This window comes from Trachurus japonicus, unplaced genomic scaffold (genome assembly GCF_045865225.1).
Source record: "Trachurus japonicus isolate A0001 unplaced genomic scaffold, Traja_1.0 AP030763.1".
Lineage (NCBI taxonomy): Eukaryota > Metazoa > Chordata > Actinopteri > Carangiformes > Carangidae > Trachurus > Trachurus japonicus.
This window is the reverse complement of record NW_028220896.1, coordinates 615-15,000: the sequence shown is the minus strand read 5'-3', so window position 1 is coordinate 15,000 and position 14,386 is coordinate 615. Positions and strand designations below refer to the sequence as shown.

General features: G+C 40.6%; 1 protein-coding gene across 1 annotated transcript in view; it reads right to left on the bottom strand.

Moving 5' to 3' along the window:
- LOC146960015 (cleavage and polyadenylation specificity factor subunit 3-like) overlaps window positions 1-11,636 on the bottom strand; it is an 83,987-nt gene extending 72,351 nt beyond the window's left edge. The window contains exon 1 of the mRNA XM_085772701.1: window positions 11,478-11,636. Within this exon, the coding sequence (XP_085628827.1) occupies window positions 11,478-11,636 (159 nt within the window). The remainder of the gene's footprint in view (window positions 1-11,477) is intronic.
- Window positions 11,637-14,386: the final 2,750 nt, after the last annotated feature.

Genomic DNA, 14,386 nt, shown 5'->3' with positions numbered 1-14,386 from the left:
TGAATGCTGGAAGCATTCACACTATTGTTATTCAAATCTTTATACTTATTATTATTATTCTTACTTCTTCTTCCCTTTTTCTGCGTTTAACTCCTTCTTCATACTTTGTGCTATTTCAACAATTCATATATCAAAACGTGCAGCTTTTTCAGGACATTTATGCTATTATTTTTCTCTTTCATACTATTTATACTTTTTAAAATATTTAACTTTTTGTGCAATTTTTCTCTCATAGGAAATACATTGAAACAGTCTTCAAACTCTTCAAATCTTCTGCTTCATTCAGCCTCTAATAGCTTCAGCATACTTTCAGCTACAGACTTCATTCAACTTTTAAACTGCTCACAAACCTTTCAACTATTCAGCTATATCTCAGCTTATTGATATCTTCAACAGTTTCAGATATATGTATAGTTTTAAAATCATTAAAATTTCTGACAAAATTCAGATTTAACATGAAAGTCAATGGGACGGAATGTTCGGACGTTGGCAGTTGGTAGAGTGACAGAGGGTCTAAAAATCCTCTCACATTTTTCTCTCTATCCTGCCAGCACGGCCACAGATTACACTCTACACACATAATTTCGGGCATGTTTGTAGACAAGCTCATCCTTGATCTCTTCATGTGCTCAAAAAACCAGAGAGACGAACACAATTTAAACTGGGAGCCTCTGAGTGCAGCCATTTCCCTCTCTCCTCTCATTGACTCCCATTCAAAAGTAGGCGCTGATTTTCTAAACGTCCCAAAGTTTCCAACCTGCGACACAATCAACAATTTTTACTCTAGAAACACCAAAGTGACACGGACGCGTTCAGCAAGGTCTTATGGTTCGGAAAATGTAAACCTTTTGCTCGTACTAAGTACAGATTTGTCGTACATTAGATCTGTTTGAGGGTGTCACAGAGCAGTTAAAGCCTATGGTTAAAGCTGCCACCATACCTTAAAGCCACCAGCCAACAGTTACATGGTAACCTCAACATGGTAACCTCACCATGGCAACCTCACCATGGTAACCTCACCATGGCAACGTCACCATGGCAATGCACACATTCTCTCTGTCTGACTGTCTGTCGGTCATACACACACACACACACAAATGGACACACACTAACTACCACACACACACACACACACACAAATGGACACACACTCACCATACACACACATCCAACACACACACACACACACAAATGGACACACACTCACCGTGCATACACATCCAACACACACACACAAATGGACACACACTAACTACTACACACACACACACACACACACACACACACACACACCATACACACCATCCAACACACACGCACACAAATGGACACACACTCACCATACACACACATCCAACACACACACACACACACACACAAATGGACACACACTAACTACCACACACACACACACACTCACCATACACACACATCCAACACACACACACAAATGGACACACACTAACTACCACACACACACACACACACACACACACACACACACACACACAAACACACACACACACACACACACACACACACCCAACAAACATACAACCACTTACCAAACACATACACAATTTACACAATTACACACAAACAGACACACATGCACACATGCACACACAACAAACACACACACAAATGGACACACACTAACCATACACAAACAGACACACACGTCCAACACACACACATTTCATACAGTTGTCAGGTCAGAACTTTTTGTATATCTTCCTCACTCACACACACACACACACACACACACCCAACAAACATACAACCACTTACCAAACACATACACAATTTACACAATTACACACAAACAGACACACATGCACACACAACAAACACACACACAAATGGACACACTAACCGCACACACTTTTCCTACAGTTGTCTGACTGTTTTGTATGTACCTCTCTATCTTCCTGTTGTAGTTGATGGACTTGTTGCTGTTAATTTTGTTCTTTAGCTATTTAAACTGAAAATACACATTTCCCCATTTTGTTCATGTTGAACACATTGTTTTACACGTATCCTAAACTACTGAGGCTCTTCTCAACCATTTCACACCATTAAACCCGCTGTTTACATGTTCTACTCCTCAGCTAATGCTCGATCTATATTCTTCAACAATGTTCTTCTGCTGTCAGTTTACAATGTATTTCAGTAGGCATTAACTTTTTTCCTAATTCAGGAATTTTTCAAACTCTTCTTTGACAATTCAAGTAATTTCCAGCCATTTCATACAAAGTCTCACATCTTCTACTTTTAAATATATTCTCAGCCATTGCTTCAGCTATGTTAGTGCTGGTTCATCAGTTGTCCTTCCTGTCAGGTTAGCTGCAGATTTCAACTATTTAACCATTACATTTAAACATGCAGAATTTCAATGTTTTTCTTCTCCCTTTAGCATTTCTACTGCTTTTTACCTTTAAAAAGGCATTCATCTCACACTACAAGTTATATGTTTCAGCTTTTTCCCTCCTAGGGATGAATAAAGTATTCCTCTACTCTCTACTCTACTCTACTCTACTCTACTCTACTCTACTCTACTCTACTCTAGCATTAGTCTTTTCAACATTGCTTTAGCAGTTTCGTCAACTAATTTATCATTGATTCAACAATTTCTTCAGCTCATTCAGCATTGCTTCAGCAACAGCGTTCAGCTGCTTTCAGCATTCACACGCATTTTCTGCAGGAAATGCTATCTTTTTCTAGTTATTATTATTTTTCCACTTCCGGCCAGATTTCGATGTGCTACTAGTCCTGCAACTCGAAGAGTTGCAGGACATATTATATATCAAAACGTGCGTCTTGATCGGGATCGCTGTGCTATTACTTTTCTCAACAGTTTACGAATTTTTCGCGACGTAGTCGCGAAAAACTGCGCAAAAATTTTGCATGTAAGTCAATGGGACGGGCGAAAAAAAAAGACCGAAAAAGACCAATCATTGGAGTTTAACAAAAGTCTACTGCTCAGGCATACTTTCACCTAGAGACTCCATTTAAACTTTAAACAGTAGACACAAGTCTTGTGTATTGTCGTATTACTCCACGTTTTGATAGGTCATATAGTTTTTGATCAATCCATGATCAATGACCATGATCATTTTTGGAGAAATTATGAGTTTATAATGGGTGTGTATTGCATGGAATGTTCGTGTCAGAGTGCGTGACATCATCGGTTAGAGTGGGAGAGAGTGAAGAAACATTCTGTATTTTTTCTGGATAAATTGCCACCACGGCCACAATTTACACTCTACAGACATAATTTTTTCAGAATTTGTAAGACAAACTTGTTATCTCTCATGTCATGTGCTCAAAATATCAGAGAGACTTACAGAATTGACAGAATCAGCCTCTGAGTGCGGCCACGTCTGTCCCTGCTCCTCATTGAGTCCAATACAAATATTTTCTGAGAGGAGCAGAACGGCCTGATGTTTTAAAACTGCCAGCGTCGCCAAAATATTTACTGTAGAAACACCAAATCGTACCGAAATTTTCAGTAAGTCCTTAGAGCAACGTTGATCTGTGTTTTGTTCTGATAGGAGTTACCGTTTTGTCATGCTAAGCCTAATTGTGAGGCCGGTTTAGAGGCAGAAAATGGCTGTTTTTCTCCACGTTTCTGTCTGTCTCAGCCTGCGGGGGCCCCTATCGCCGTGGTAACCTCTTTGATCCTCAGGCCAGGGCTCGTTAACTTCATAAACAATCCACCTGGCGCTCGTTTAAATGTTTATAAACACAGACACAGCTAAATCAGACTGACACAGGATGCAGCTACTAACTAACTATGTGACAAGTCAGTCACACACACACACACACACAGACTCTAGAGCCAGCTTCATGTGATTACAGTCACACACACACACACACACACACACACACACACACACACACACACACAGACTCTAGAGCCAGCTTCATGTGATTACAGTCACACACACACACACACAAACACACACACACCTTCATGTGATTAAAACACAGTTAACGTGCAACAGAATTTAAACTTAAACCATGATTTAATCTGGTTTTAAAGTTAAACCTTGTTGGTGTCACACAAACACACACACACACACACACACACACACACACACACACACACAGGTAACCTAATGTGGTTACAGCTCCTCCATATCAGTGCTTATAGAAAGATGATCATGTGTCTGTCTGATCAGCTCTGTCTTGACCTTAAGATCGTGGGTTTGATTCCCATGTTGACAGAGATGGCACAACCCGCAGTAGCTCCCGTGGCCCATTCAAAATTTCCCGAGAGGAAATTTTCTAGTTAGTGTGAATGCTGGAAGCATTCACACTATTGTTATTCAAATCTTTATACTTATTAGTGTGACTGCTGAAGCAGTCACACTATTGTTCTTCTGTTTGGCCATTTTCTTCCGCCTTTTTACGGTCTTCTTCTAGTCCTTCATACTTTGTGCTATTTCAACAATTCATATATCAAAATGTGCAGCTTTTTTTGAACTTTATCGGCATTACTTTTCTCTTTTTAACTATTTATACTTTTTAAAATATTTAACTTTTTCACAAAAAATCTCACATTCATCAAAGTCTCAACCTCTCTTCATTACAACTTCACTGTAGTGTAGGGGTTAGGGTAACTGCTTGCCAACCCTAAGGTCACTGGTTCGAATCCAAGGGAAGAACTCTTGTTATGTTATGTTGAATTCTGCTCTCCTCCCCCGCCTTCAATTGGTTACAGGTGTTTGTTATCTCCTTGATTACTCATACCAGTTTGCAGCACATCATCACATTACAATGAATGACAACAGTTTTGAAAGTAGTGTGCTCTCTGTAGCCGAGTGGCAGAGTAAAGGTTTAGTGATCATATGGTCATGGGTTCGATTCCTGCCTCAGTCTTTTCACTTCATTGCTTGACTTTTGATTCCAATTATTCAGCTGTCATTGGACAGTCTTTGATTCCTCATAGTATAAAGCTCATTGTAACTCAGGTTCTCTGTGGCCGTATGGTTAGTGTGTTAGGTGTTGTGCTATTTCAACAATTCATATATCAAAACGTGCAGCTTTTTTTGAACTTTATCGGCATTACTTTTCTCTTTTTAACTATTTATACTTTTTAAAATATTTAACTTTTTCTGCAAATTAAACTCTAGACAAATTATTCTCTCCAGTTTTGTAGCCACACTTGTCTTCTGGCTAAAATTCTGGTCAAAAATGCAAAGAGACTTAGATAATAATTTTAAATATTTTTTAAATGCAGCCAGGGAGCTCTCTGCTCTCATTCAGCCCAATGCTGAGAGTTCTCCACAACTCTGTCTGTAGTCCAGTTGGTTACAGGTGTTTGTTAAGAGACGCATTAATTGCTTCTGCCACCGTTTGCAGCACATCATCACATTACAATGGCAACATGCTTATGTCTGTGCTCTCTGTGGCGAAATGGCAGAGTAAAGGTTTATTGATCATGAGGTCATGGGTTCGATTTCTTACTTTTTTTTTTAAGCAGAAGCCAGTGATCCTCTTATCAAAGGTTTTCTTTACCCCTCACATACTGTCTCTGTCTGTAGCCTAGTGGTTAGCTTGCTGGTCTGGAGACCTGAAGGTTGCTGGTTCAAATCTTGCCTCAACAACAATTATAGTGAATTATTTTCCCAGTTGTCCTCTGTTGACTTCTGATAACTTGCTTCATGTTGAAACTGCTGCTCTCAGCCTGAAATTCACAGAAATTTTCATTCTAAGTCATTCAAGCTTGACTCTCAAGCTTTCTTGATGTTGACAGTGTGAAGATCATTAACAGACAACAGTCTCTGCAACTGTGTGTGCACTGTGGCCTAGAGGCAGAGTGGAAGTCTAATGACCATGAGGTTGTGGGTTCGATTCCAACCTTGGTCAAACATTTGTATGGTGATCACTGCTTGCACTATTTGCTAATTCTGCAACAGCGTTCAGTTGCTATCAGCAGTCACACCATTTCCATTCTTGGAAATGCTTTTTCTAGTTATTATTATTCTTACTTCTTTCACCCTTTTTCTGCGTTTAACTCCTTCTTCATACTTTGTGCTATTTCAACAATTCATATATCAAAACGTGCAGCTTTTTCAGGACATTTATGCTATTATTTTTCTCTTTCATACTATTTATACTTTTTAAAATATTTAACTTTTTCTGCAATTTTTTTCCCATAGGAATACATTGAAACAGTCGTCAAACTCTTCAAATCTTCTGCTTCATTCAGCCTCTAATAGCTTCAGCATACTTTCAGCTACAGACTTCATTCAACTTTTAAACTGTTCACAAACCTTTCAACTATTCAGCTATATCTCAGCTTATTGATATCTTCAACAGTTTCAGATATATGTATAGTTTTAAAATCATTAAAATTTCTGACAAAATTCAGATTTAACATGAAAGTCAATGGGACGGAATGTTCGGACGTTGGCAGTTGGTAGAGTGACAGAGGGTCTAAAAATCCTCTCACATTTTTCTCTCTATCCTGCCAGCACGGCCACAGATTACACTCTACACACATAATTTCGGGCATGCTTGTAGACAAGCTCATCCTCGATCTCTTCATGTGCTCAAAAAACCAGAGAGACGAACACAATTTAAACTGGGAGCCTCCGAGTGCAGCCACTTCCCTCTCTCCTCTCATTGACTCCCATTCAAAAGTTGGCGCTGATTTTCTAAACGTCCCAAAGTTTCCAACCTGCGACCCAATCAACAATTTTTACTCTAGAAACACCAAAGTGACATGGACGCGTTCAGCAAGGTCTTATGGTTCGGAAAATGTAAACCTTTTGCTCGTACTAAGTACAGATTTGTCGTACATTAGATCTGTTTGAGGGTGTCACAGAGCAGTTAAAGCCTATGGTTAAAGCTGCCACCATACCTTAAAGCCACCAGCCAACAGTTACATGGTAACCTCAACATGGCAACCTCACCATGGTAACCTCACCATGGCAACGTCACCATGGCAACGCACACACATTCTCTCTATTTGACTGTCTGTCGGTCACACACACAAATGGACACACACTGACCATACACACATATCCAACACACACACACACACACACACACACGGACACACACTGACCATACACACATATCCAACACACATATAATTTTTATTAGAGTAATTTGAGTGTACTTAAAATGTTAATTTTTCTTTCACCACAATCTTCAACAATTCAAATAATTTCCAACCACCTAGATATTGTTTAATCTATATTAGTAATAGTCCAACAATGTATTCCTGCTGTCATGTTTAAATATATTTGAGTAGACTTCAGCTTTTCAATTTCTTTATGCTAATCTTCAACAATTTAAATAATTTCCAATCATTTCATACAAAATAAACCTCCTTCTTACAGGTTCCATTTGTTAATCTATTTTCACTTATTGCTTTAGCCATGTTAGCACTTGTTTATCTGTTTTCTGTAGCAGTGCTTTTTGCAGCTGACTGCAGACTCCTCAACTGTTAGACTTAATAATGCAGGATTTTCCAACACATTCCTCTGCCTTTTCAACATTTCTACTGCTTTTAGACTAAACACACATTTATTACACTTAAACCTAAACAATTCAGGATTTTTTCCATCACGTCATGTCAATCAGCTTCCTGCTTACATGTTCCTTCTTTTTAATCTATTCTCACTTGTTGCTTCAGCTATGTTACTGCTGGTTCATCAGTTTTCCTTTCTGTGGCTAGCTGCAGATTTCAACTCTTCAACTGTTTAACATCTTCAACATGCAGGATTTTAACATTTTCTTCTCCTTTTTTTTTTTTTTTTTTACATTTCTACTGCTTTTTGTCCTTAAAAAGGCATTAATCTTCAAGTTATATGTTTCAGTTTCAACGTTAGACTTTTTCAACAGTTCTTCAGCTAATTCAAATTTGTTTCAATGATTTCTTCAGCTTATTCAGCATTGCTTCAGCAATAGCGTTCAGCTGCTTACAGCATTCACACGCATTTTCTGCAGGAAATGCTTTCTTTTTCTAGTTATTATTATTTTTCCACTTCCGGCCGACTTTCGGTCCGCTACTAGTCCTGCAACTCGAAGAGTTGCAGGACATATTATATATCAAAACGTGCGGCTTGATCGGGATCGCTGTGCTATTACTTTTCTCAACAGTGTACGAATATTTCGCGACGTAAGTCGCGATTTACTGCGCAAAATTTTTGCATGTAAGTCAATGGGACGGGCGGAAAAAAAAGACCAATCATTGGAGTTTAACAAACGTCTACTGCTCAGGCATACTTTCACCTAGAGACTCCATTTAAACTTTAAACAGTAGACACAAGTCTTGTGTATTGTCGTATTACTCCACGTTTTGATAGGTCATATAGTTTTTGATCAATCCCTGATCAATGACCATGATCATTTTTGGAGAAATTATGAGATTATAATGGGTGTGTATTGGACAGAATGTTCGTGTCAGAGTGCGTGACATCATCGGTTAGAGTGGGAGAGAGTGAAGAAACATTCTGTATTTTTTCTGGATAAATTGCCACCACGGCCACAATTTACACTCTACAGACATAATTTTTTCAGAATTTGTAAGACAAACTTGTTATCTCTCATGTCATGTGCTCAAAATATCAGAGAGACTTACAGAATTGACAGAATCAGCCTCTGAGTGCGGCCACGTCTGTCCCTGCTCCTCATTGAGTCCAATACAAATATTTTCTGAGAGGAGCAGAACGGCCTGATGTTTTAAAACTGCCAGCGTCGCCAAAATATTTACTGTAGAAACACCAAATCGTACCGAAATTTTCAGTAAGTCCTTAGAGCAACGTTGATCTGTGTTTTGTTCTGATAGGAGTTACCGTTTTCTCATGCTAGGCCTAATTGTGAGACCGGTTTTAGAGGCAGAAAATGGCTCGTTTTCTCCACGTTTCTGTCTGTCTCAGCCTGCGGGGGCCCCTATCGCCGTGGTAACCTCTTTGATCCTCAGGCCAGGGCTCGTTAACTTCATAAACAATCCACCTGGCGCTCGTTTAAATGTTTATTAAACACAGACACAGCTAAATCAGACTGACACAGGATGCAGCTACTAACTAACTATGTGTCAAGTCAGTCACACACACACACACAGACTCTAGAGCCAGCTTCATGTGATTACAGTCACACACACACACACACACACACACACACACACACACACACACACACAGACTCTAGAGCCAGCTTCATGTGATTACAGTCACACACACACACACACACACACACAAACACACACACACCTTCATGTGATTAAAACACAGTTAACGTGCAACAGAATTTAAACTTAAACCATGATTTAATCTGGTTTTAAAGTTAAACCTTGTTGGTGTCACACACACACACACAGACACACACAGACACACACACACACACACACACACACACACACACACACACACACACACACACACACACACACACACACACACACACACACACAGTTAACCTAATGTGGTTACAGCTCCTCCATATCAGTGCTTATAGAAAGATGATCATGTGTCTGTCTGATCAGCTCTGTCTTGACCTTAAGATCGTGGGTTTGATTCCCATGTTGACAGAGATGGCACAACCCGCAGTAGCTCCCGTGGCCCATTCAAAATTTCCCGAGAGGAAATTTTCTAGTTATTATTATTTTTCCACTTCCGGCCGACTTTCGGTTCGCTACTAGTCCTGCAACTCGAAGAGTTGCAGGACATATTATATATCAGAACGTGCGGCTTGATCGGGATCGGTGTGCTATTACGTTTCTCAACAGTGTACGAATTTTTCGCGACGCAAGTCGCGAAAAACTGCGCAAAATTTTTGCATGTAAGTCAATGGGACGGGCGAAAAAAAAAGAGCGAAAAAGACCAATCATTGGAGTTTAACAAACGTCTACTGCTCAGGCATACTTTCACCTAGAGACTCCATTTAAACTTTAAACAGTAGACACAAGTCTTGTGTATTGTCGCATTACTCCACGTTTTGATAGGTCATATAGTTTTTGATCAATCCCTGATCAATGACCATGATCATTTTTGGAGAAATTATGAGATTATAATGGGTGTGTATTGCATAGAATGTTCGTGTCAGAGTGCGTGACATCATCGGTTAGAGTGGGAGAGAGTGAAGAAACATTCTGTATTTTTTCTGGATAAACTGTGAGCACGGCCACAATTTACACTCTACAGACATAATTTTTTCAGAATTTGTAAGACAAACTTGTTATCTCTCATGTCATGTGCTCAAAATATCAGAGAGACTTACAGAACTTACAGAATCAGCCTCTGAGTGCGGCCACGTCTGTCTCTGCTCCTCATTGAGTCCAATACAAATATTTTCTGAGAGGAGCAGAACGGCCTGATGTTTTAAAACTGCCAGCGTCGCCAAAATATTTACTGTAGAAACACCAAATCGTACCGAAATTTTCAGTAAGTCCTTAGAGCAACGTTGATCTGTGTTTTGTTCTGATAGGAGTTACCGTTTTGTCATGCTAAGCCTAATTGTGAGACCGGTTTAGAGGCAGAAAATGGCTGTTTTTCTCCACGTTTCTGTCTGTCTCAGCCTGCGGGGGCCCCTATCGCCGTGGTAACCTCTTTGATCCTCAGGCCAGAGCTCGTTAACTTCATAAACAATCCACCTGGCGCTCGTTTAAATGTTTATAAACACAGACACAGCTAAATCAGACTGACACAGGATGCAGCTACTAACTAACTATGTGTCAAGTCAGTCACACACAGACTCTAGAGCCAGCTTCATGTGATTACAGTCACACACACACACACAGGTAACCTAATGTGATTACAGCTCCTCCATATCAGTGCTTATAGAAAGATGATCATGTGTCTGTCTGATCAGCTCTGTCTTGACCTTAAGATCGTGGGTTTGATTCCCATGTTGACAGAGATGGCACAACCCGCAGTAGCTCCCGTGGCCCATTCAAAATTTCCAGAGAGGAAATTTTCTAGTTTACATAATGTGATATTATGTGATAATGAAGTTTAGGTGAAGAGGTGCATATATAATATTTTTTGTGAGTTGATGAAATTACTTATCAATATGCGCTTCCATTTAGACATGATGACGATAAAGTGCAGGACAACACGGTGTTAAAAACAGTTTCTTTTTTTAAAAGGATTTGTATTTCCATGCTTTTATTTTGAAGGGATGCTGCATGTTTTAGAAGCCTTACTTCTGATTTCCTGTTTGTCAGACTCAGTTTATTGATCTGGTCACATCGATTATTGATTGAAATGTTACATTTTTCTAATTTATTTACTTTACGTGTACATACTTTCTTTTCTTTGTCTTGTTTATTTGATGTTTGTTTATTTCATTTCATGCTCTTATATCTTATGTTTTGTATTTATTTATATTTACAAGTTTACTATTTGCCTTATTGGTTTGTACATCGATTTATTTGCAAAATAAAGTAAAAAAGCAAAAAACAAAACACCAACAGAGGGTTGAACAGCTGAGTCATGTGAGTGGCGGTGAGCGTCCGTTACCTTGACGCCGGCGATCTCGATCATGAACATGGCGGCGCCCAGCACGTGTCCGGCGTGGTAACACCAGAACTTGATGCCGGCCACTTCCTTCACCTCGTGGAAGTTGATGGTCTCGATCTTCTCCATGCTGTCCTCCAGGTCCGTCTCCGTGTAGAGCATGTCGTCTGCCGAGATGTTACTGTCACACACACACACACACACACACACACACACACACACACACACACACACACACACACGCACACACACGCAGCATCAACACACTGCTGTGTCACAGCTCCACCTGACCGTGGTTTCAAATCGCTGCTCCGTCCGTCCTCTCCGCGTCTCTTTAACGTCCTTTAGTGACTCGAACTAACATATTGTCCTGTTGAAGCTGTGGCAGCGAGGGGCCGCTGCTGGGTATCGAACCTTCTCCAGGTATCAAACCGTCGTTGGTGCTGATTGAACGGTGCTCAGATCAGATGTTGCTTCCACAATCAAACTGTGTTTAACTGTGGTGATCGATCATCTGGTCAATAGGAAGGAAGGAAGGAAGGAAAATTTATTTATATAGCACCTTTCACAGACAGCAGTCACAAGGTGCTGAACACAATCAGTCAACATTTGACCGACAGGGAGACAATCAATAACAACAACAACAACAACAACAACAATGCAGAGAACAATCGCAATACATTGGCTACAGTGTAAAAGAGTTAATAAAAGGCAAGAGAAAATAAGTGGGTTTTTAGCTGCTTTTTAAATGATATGACTGAGGAAGCAGCTCTCAATTCTGGAGGCAGGGCATTCCAAAGCCTTGGTGCAATGGATTCAAAAGCCCTGTCACCTTTAGTAATGAGCCTAGTGCGGGGGACATGGAGCAGGCCTTGGTGTGATGAACGTAACGGTCTGGAAGTGGTGTAGGGTTTTATGAGTTCAGAGATGTAGGTGGGAGCTTGACCGTGAATGGCCTGATAGGTAATAACCAATATTTTGAAGTGAATCCTGAAATGTACCGGAAGCCAGTGAAGAGAGAACAGAATGGGGGTGATGTGATGTGATTTATGAGACCTGGTAAGGAGCCTGGCAGCGGCATTCTGTATTAATTGAAGACGGTCAGTGGATGATTTGCTGAGGCAGGAGAACAGTGAATTGGAGTAGTCCAGACGGGATGAAACAAAAGCGTGGATGATCATTTCTAGTTCGGGTGTGGAGACCATGGTTCTGAGCTTAGCAATGTTTCGGAGATGAAAAAAGCAGATCCGGGATAACTGATTGATATGTTTGTCAAAATTCATGTGTTGATCAAAGGTGACACCTAAATTCTTGAGATTTGGACGTATTAATGATTTTAAGGAACCCATACAATTTCTCATCTCAGAGACAGCGTCATCAGTACCAATGATAAGAAGTTCTGATTTATCAGTGTTAAGCTGCAGGAAATTGCTGGCCATCCAATTCTGAACTTCGGCCAAACAATCACATAAATTACTAACATTACAATTGGAGTTGGGGTCGAGGGACAGATATAACTGAATATCATCAGCATAACAGTGATAGGATATACCCTTGTAATTACTAATGATCTTGCCTAGTGGGAGCAGGTAGAAGGCAAAAAGGATTGGGCCCAGGACCGATCCCTGAGGCACCCCACAGGATAAGGGGGCGGATTCAGAGGTGAAAGGACCTACAGACACAGTGAGGCTTCTTCCTGATAAATAAGAAACAAACCAATCAAGGGCACGCCCCGAAATACCCACACAGTCTCTTAGTCTACTGATGAGGATGCTGTGGTCGACAGTATCGAACGCTGCAGTGAGGTCTAGTAGCAGAAGGACAGAGCACCTGCCAGCATCGGAGGACATCATAATATCATTAGTGACTCTGAGGAGAGCGGTTTCAGTGGAGTGCCCCTTGCGAAAGCCAGACTGGAATTTATCAAGTATGGTGTGGTTGTTTAGGACAGTATTAAGCTGACTGGCAACTACTTTTTCCAGCAGCTTTGAAGAAAAGGACACTTTGGAGATTGGCCTGTAATTATTAGGGATCGACGGATCAAGGTTGGGTTTTTTGAGAAGAGGCTGAACAATAGCTTGTTTAAAATAGGCGGGAACAAGGCCAGTTTCCAAGGACAAGTTGATAATTGAAAGAAGACAGGGGCCAATTGTTGGTGATAACAGCTTTCAACATGGAAGAAGGAAGAATATCTAGTTGACAGGAAGAGGGCTTGGTGGAGGAGACGATTTTGACTAATTCCTGCAAGGAAATGGGTTGGAAATGACTCAGGATTGGCTGCAGGGAAGGGTAGGTAGGAGGAGGGAAAGGGGATACAGTGATGCTGGACCTAATGGAGGACACTTTGTCGGTAAAGAACGTGAGAAATTTGGTGCAGTCCTCATTTGAGGAGATAGGGGAGACAGAAGGAACCGGACTAACAATATTATTTATGGTGTCAAAAAGGACTTTTGAGTTGTGTCTGCTGGACGAGATGAGGTTGGAAATAAATGAAGCTCTAGCATCCTTAACCATGGAGTTGTACTCGGTGAGGAGGTTTTTGAGATGGAGACGGTGCACCTGGAGCTGTGAGGACTTCCACAGGCGTTCCACCCCACGACATTTCCGTCTAAAACAACGTATCGAGTCATTCATCCAAGGGAAGGAATTGGCTACAGGAACAAGACGGGTTTTCAAGGGAGCAATTTCGTCCAAGATGACCGAACAGTGTGCATTAAAAGAGTTGACTAGGCCATCAATATCATGGTGGTCTGAGAAAGGGAGCCTGTTGGTGAACATAAAGGAGAATTTGTCGGCAGAGAGGTGGTTGAATGTGCGTGAGGATTTCAGGCGTTTGTCAGAAAGGCAGTCAGCTTTAGAAAGTAGTTTAAAAAGGACACAAGCATGGTCTGTCACACATACATTATGCAATT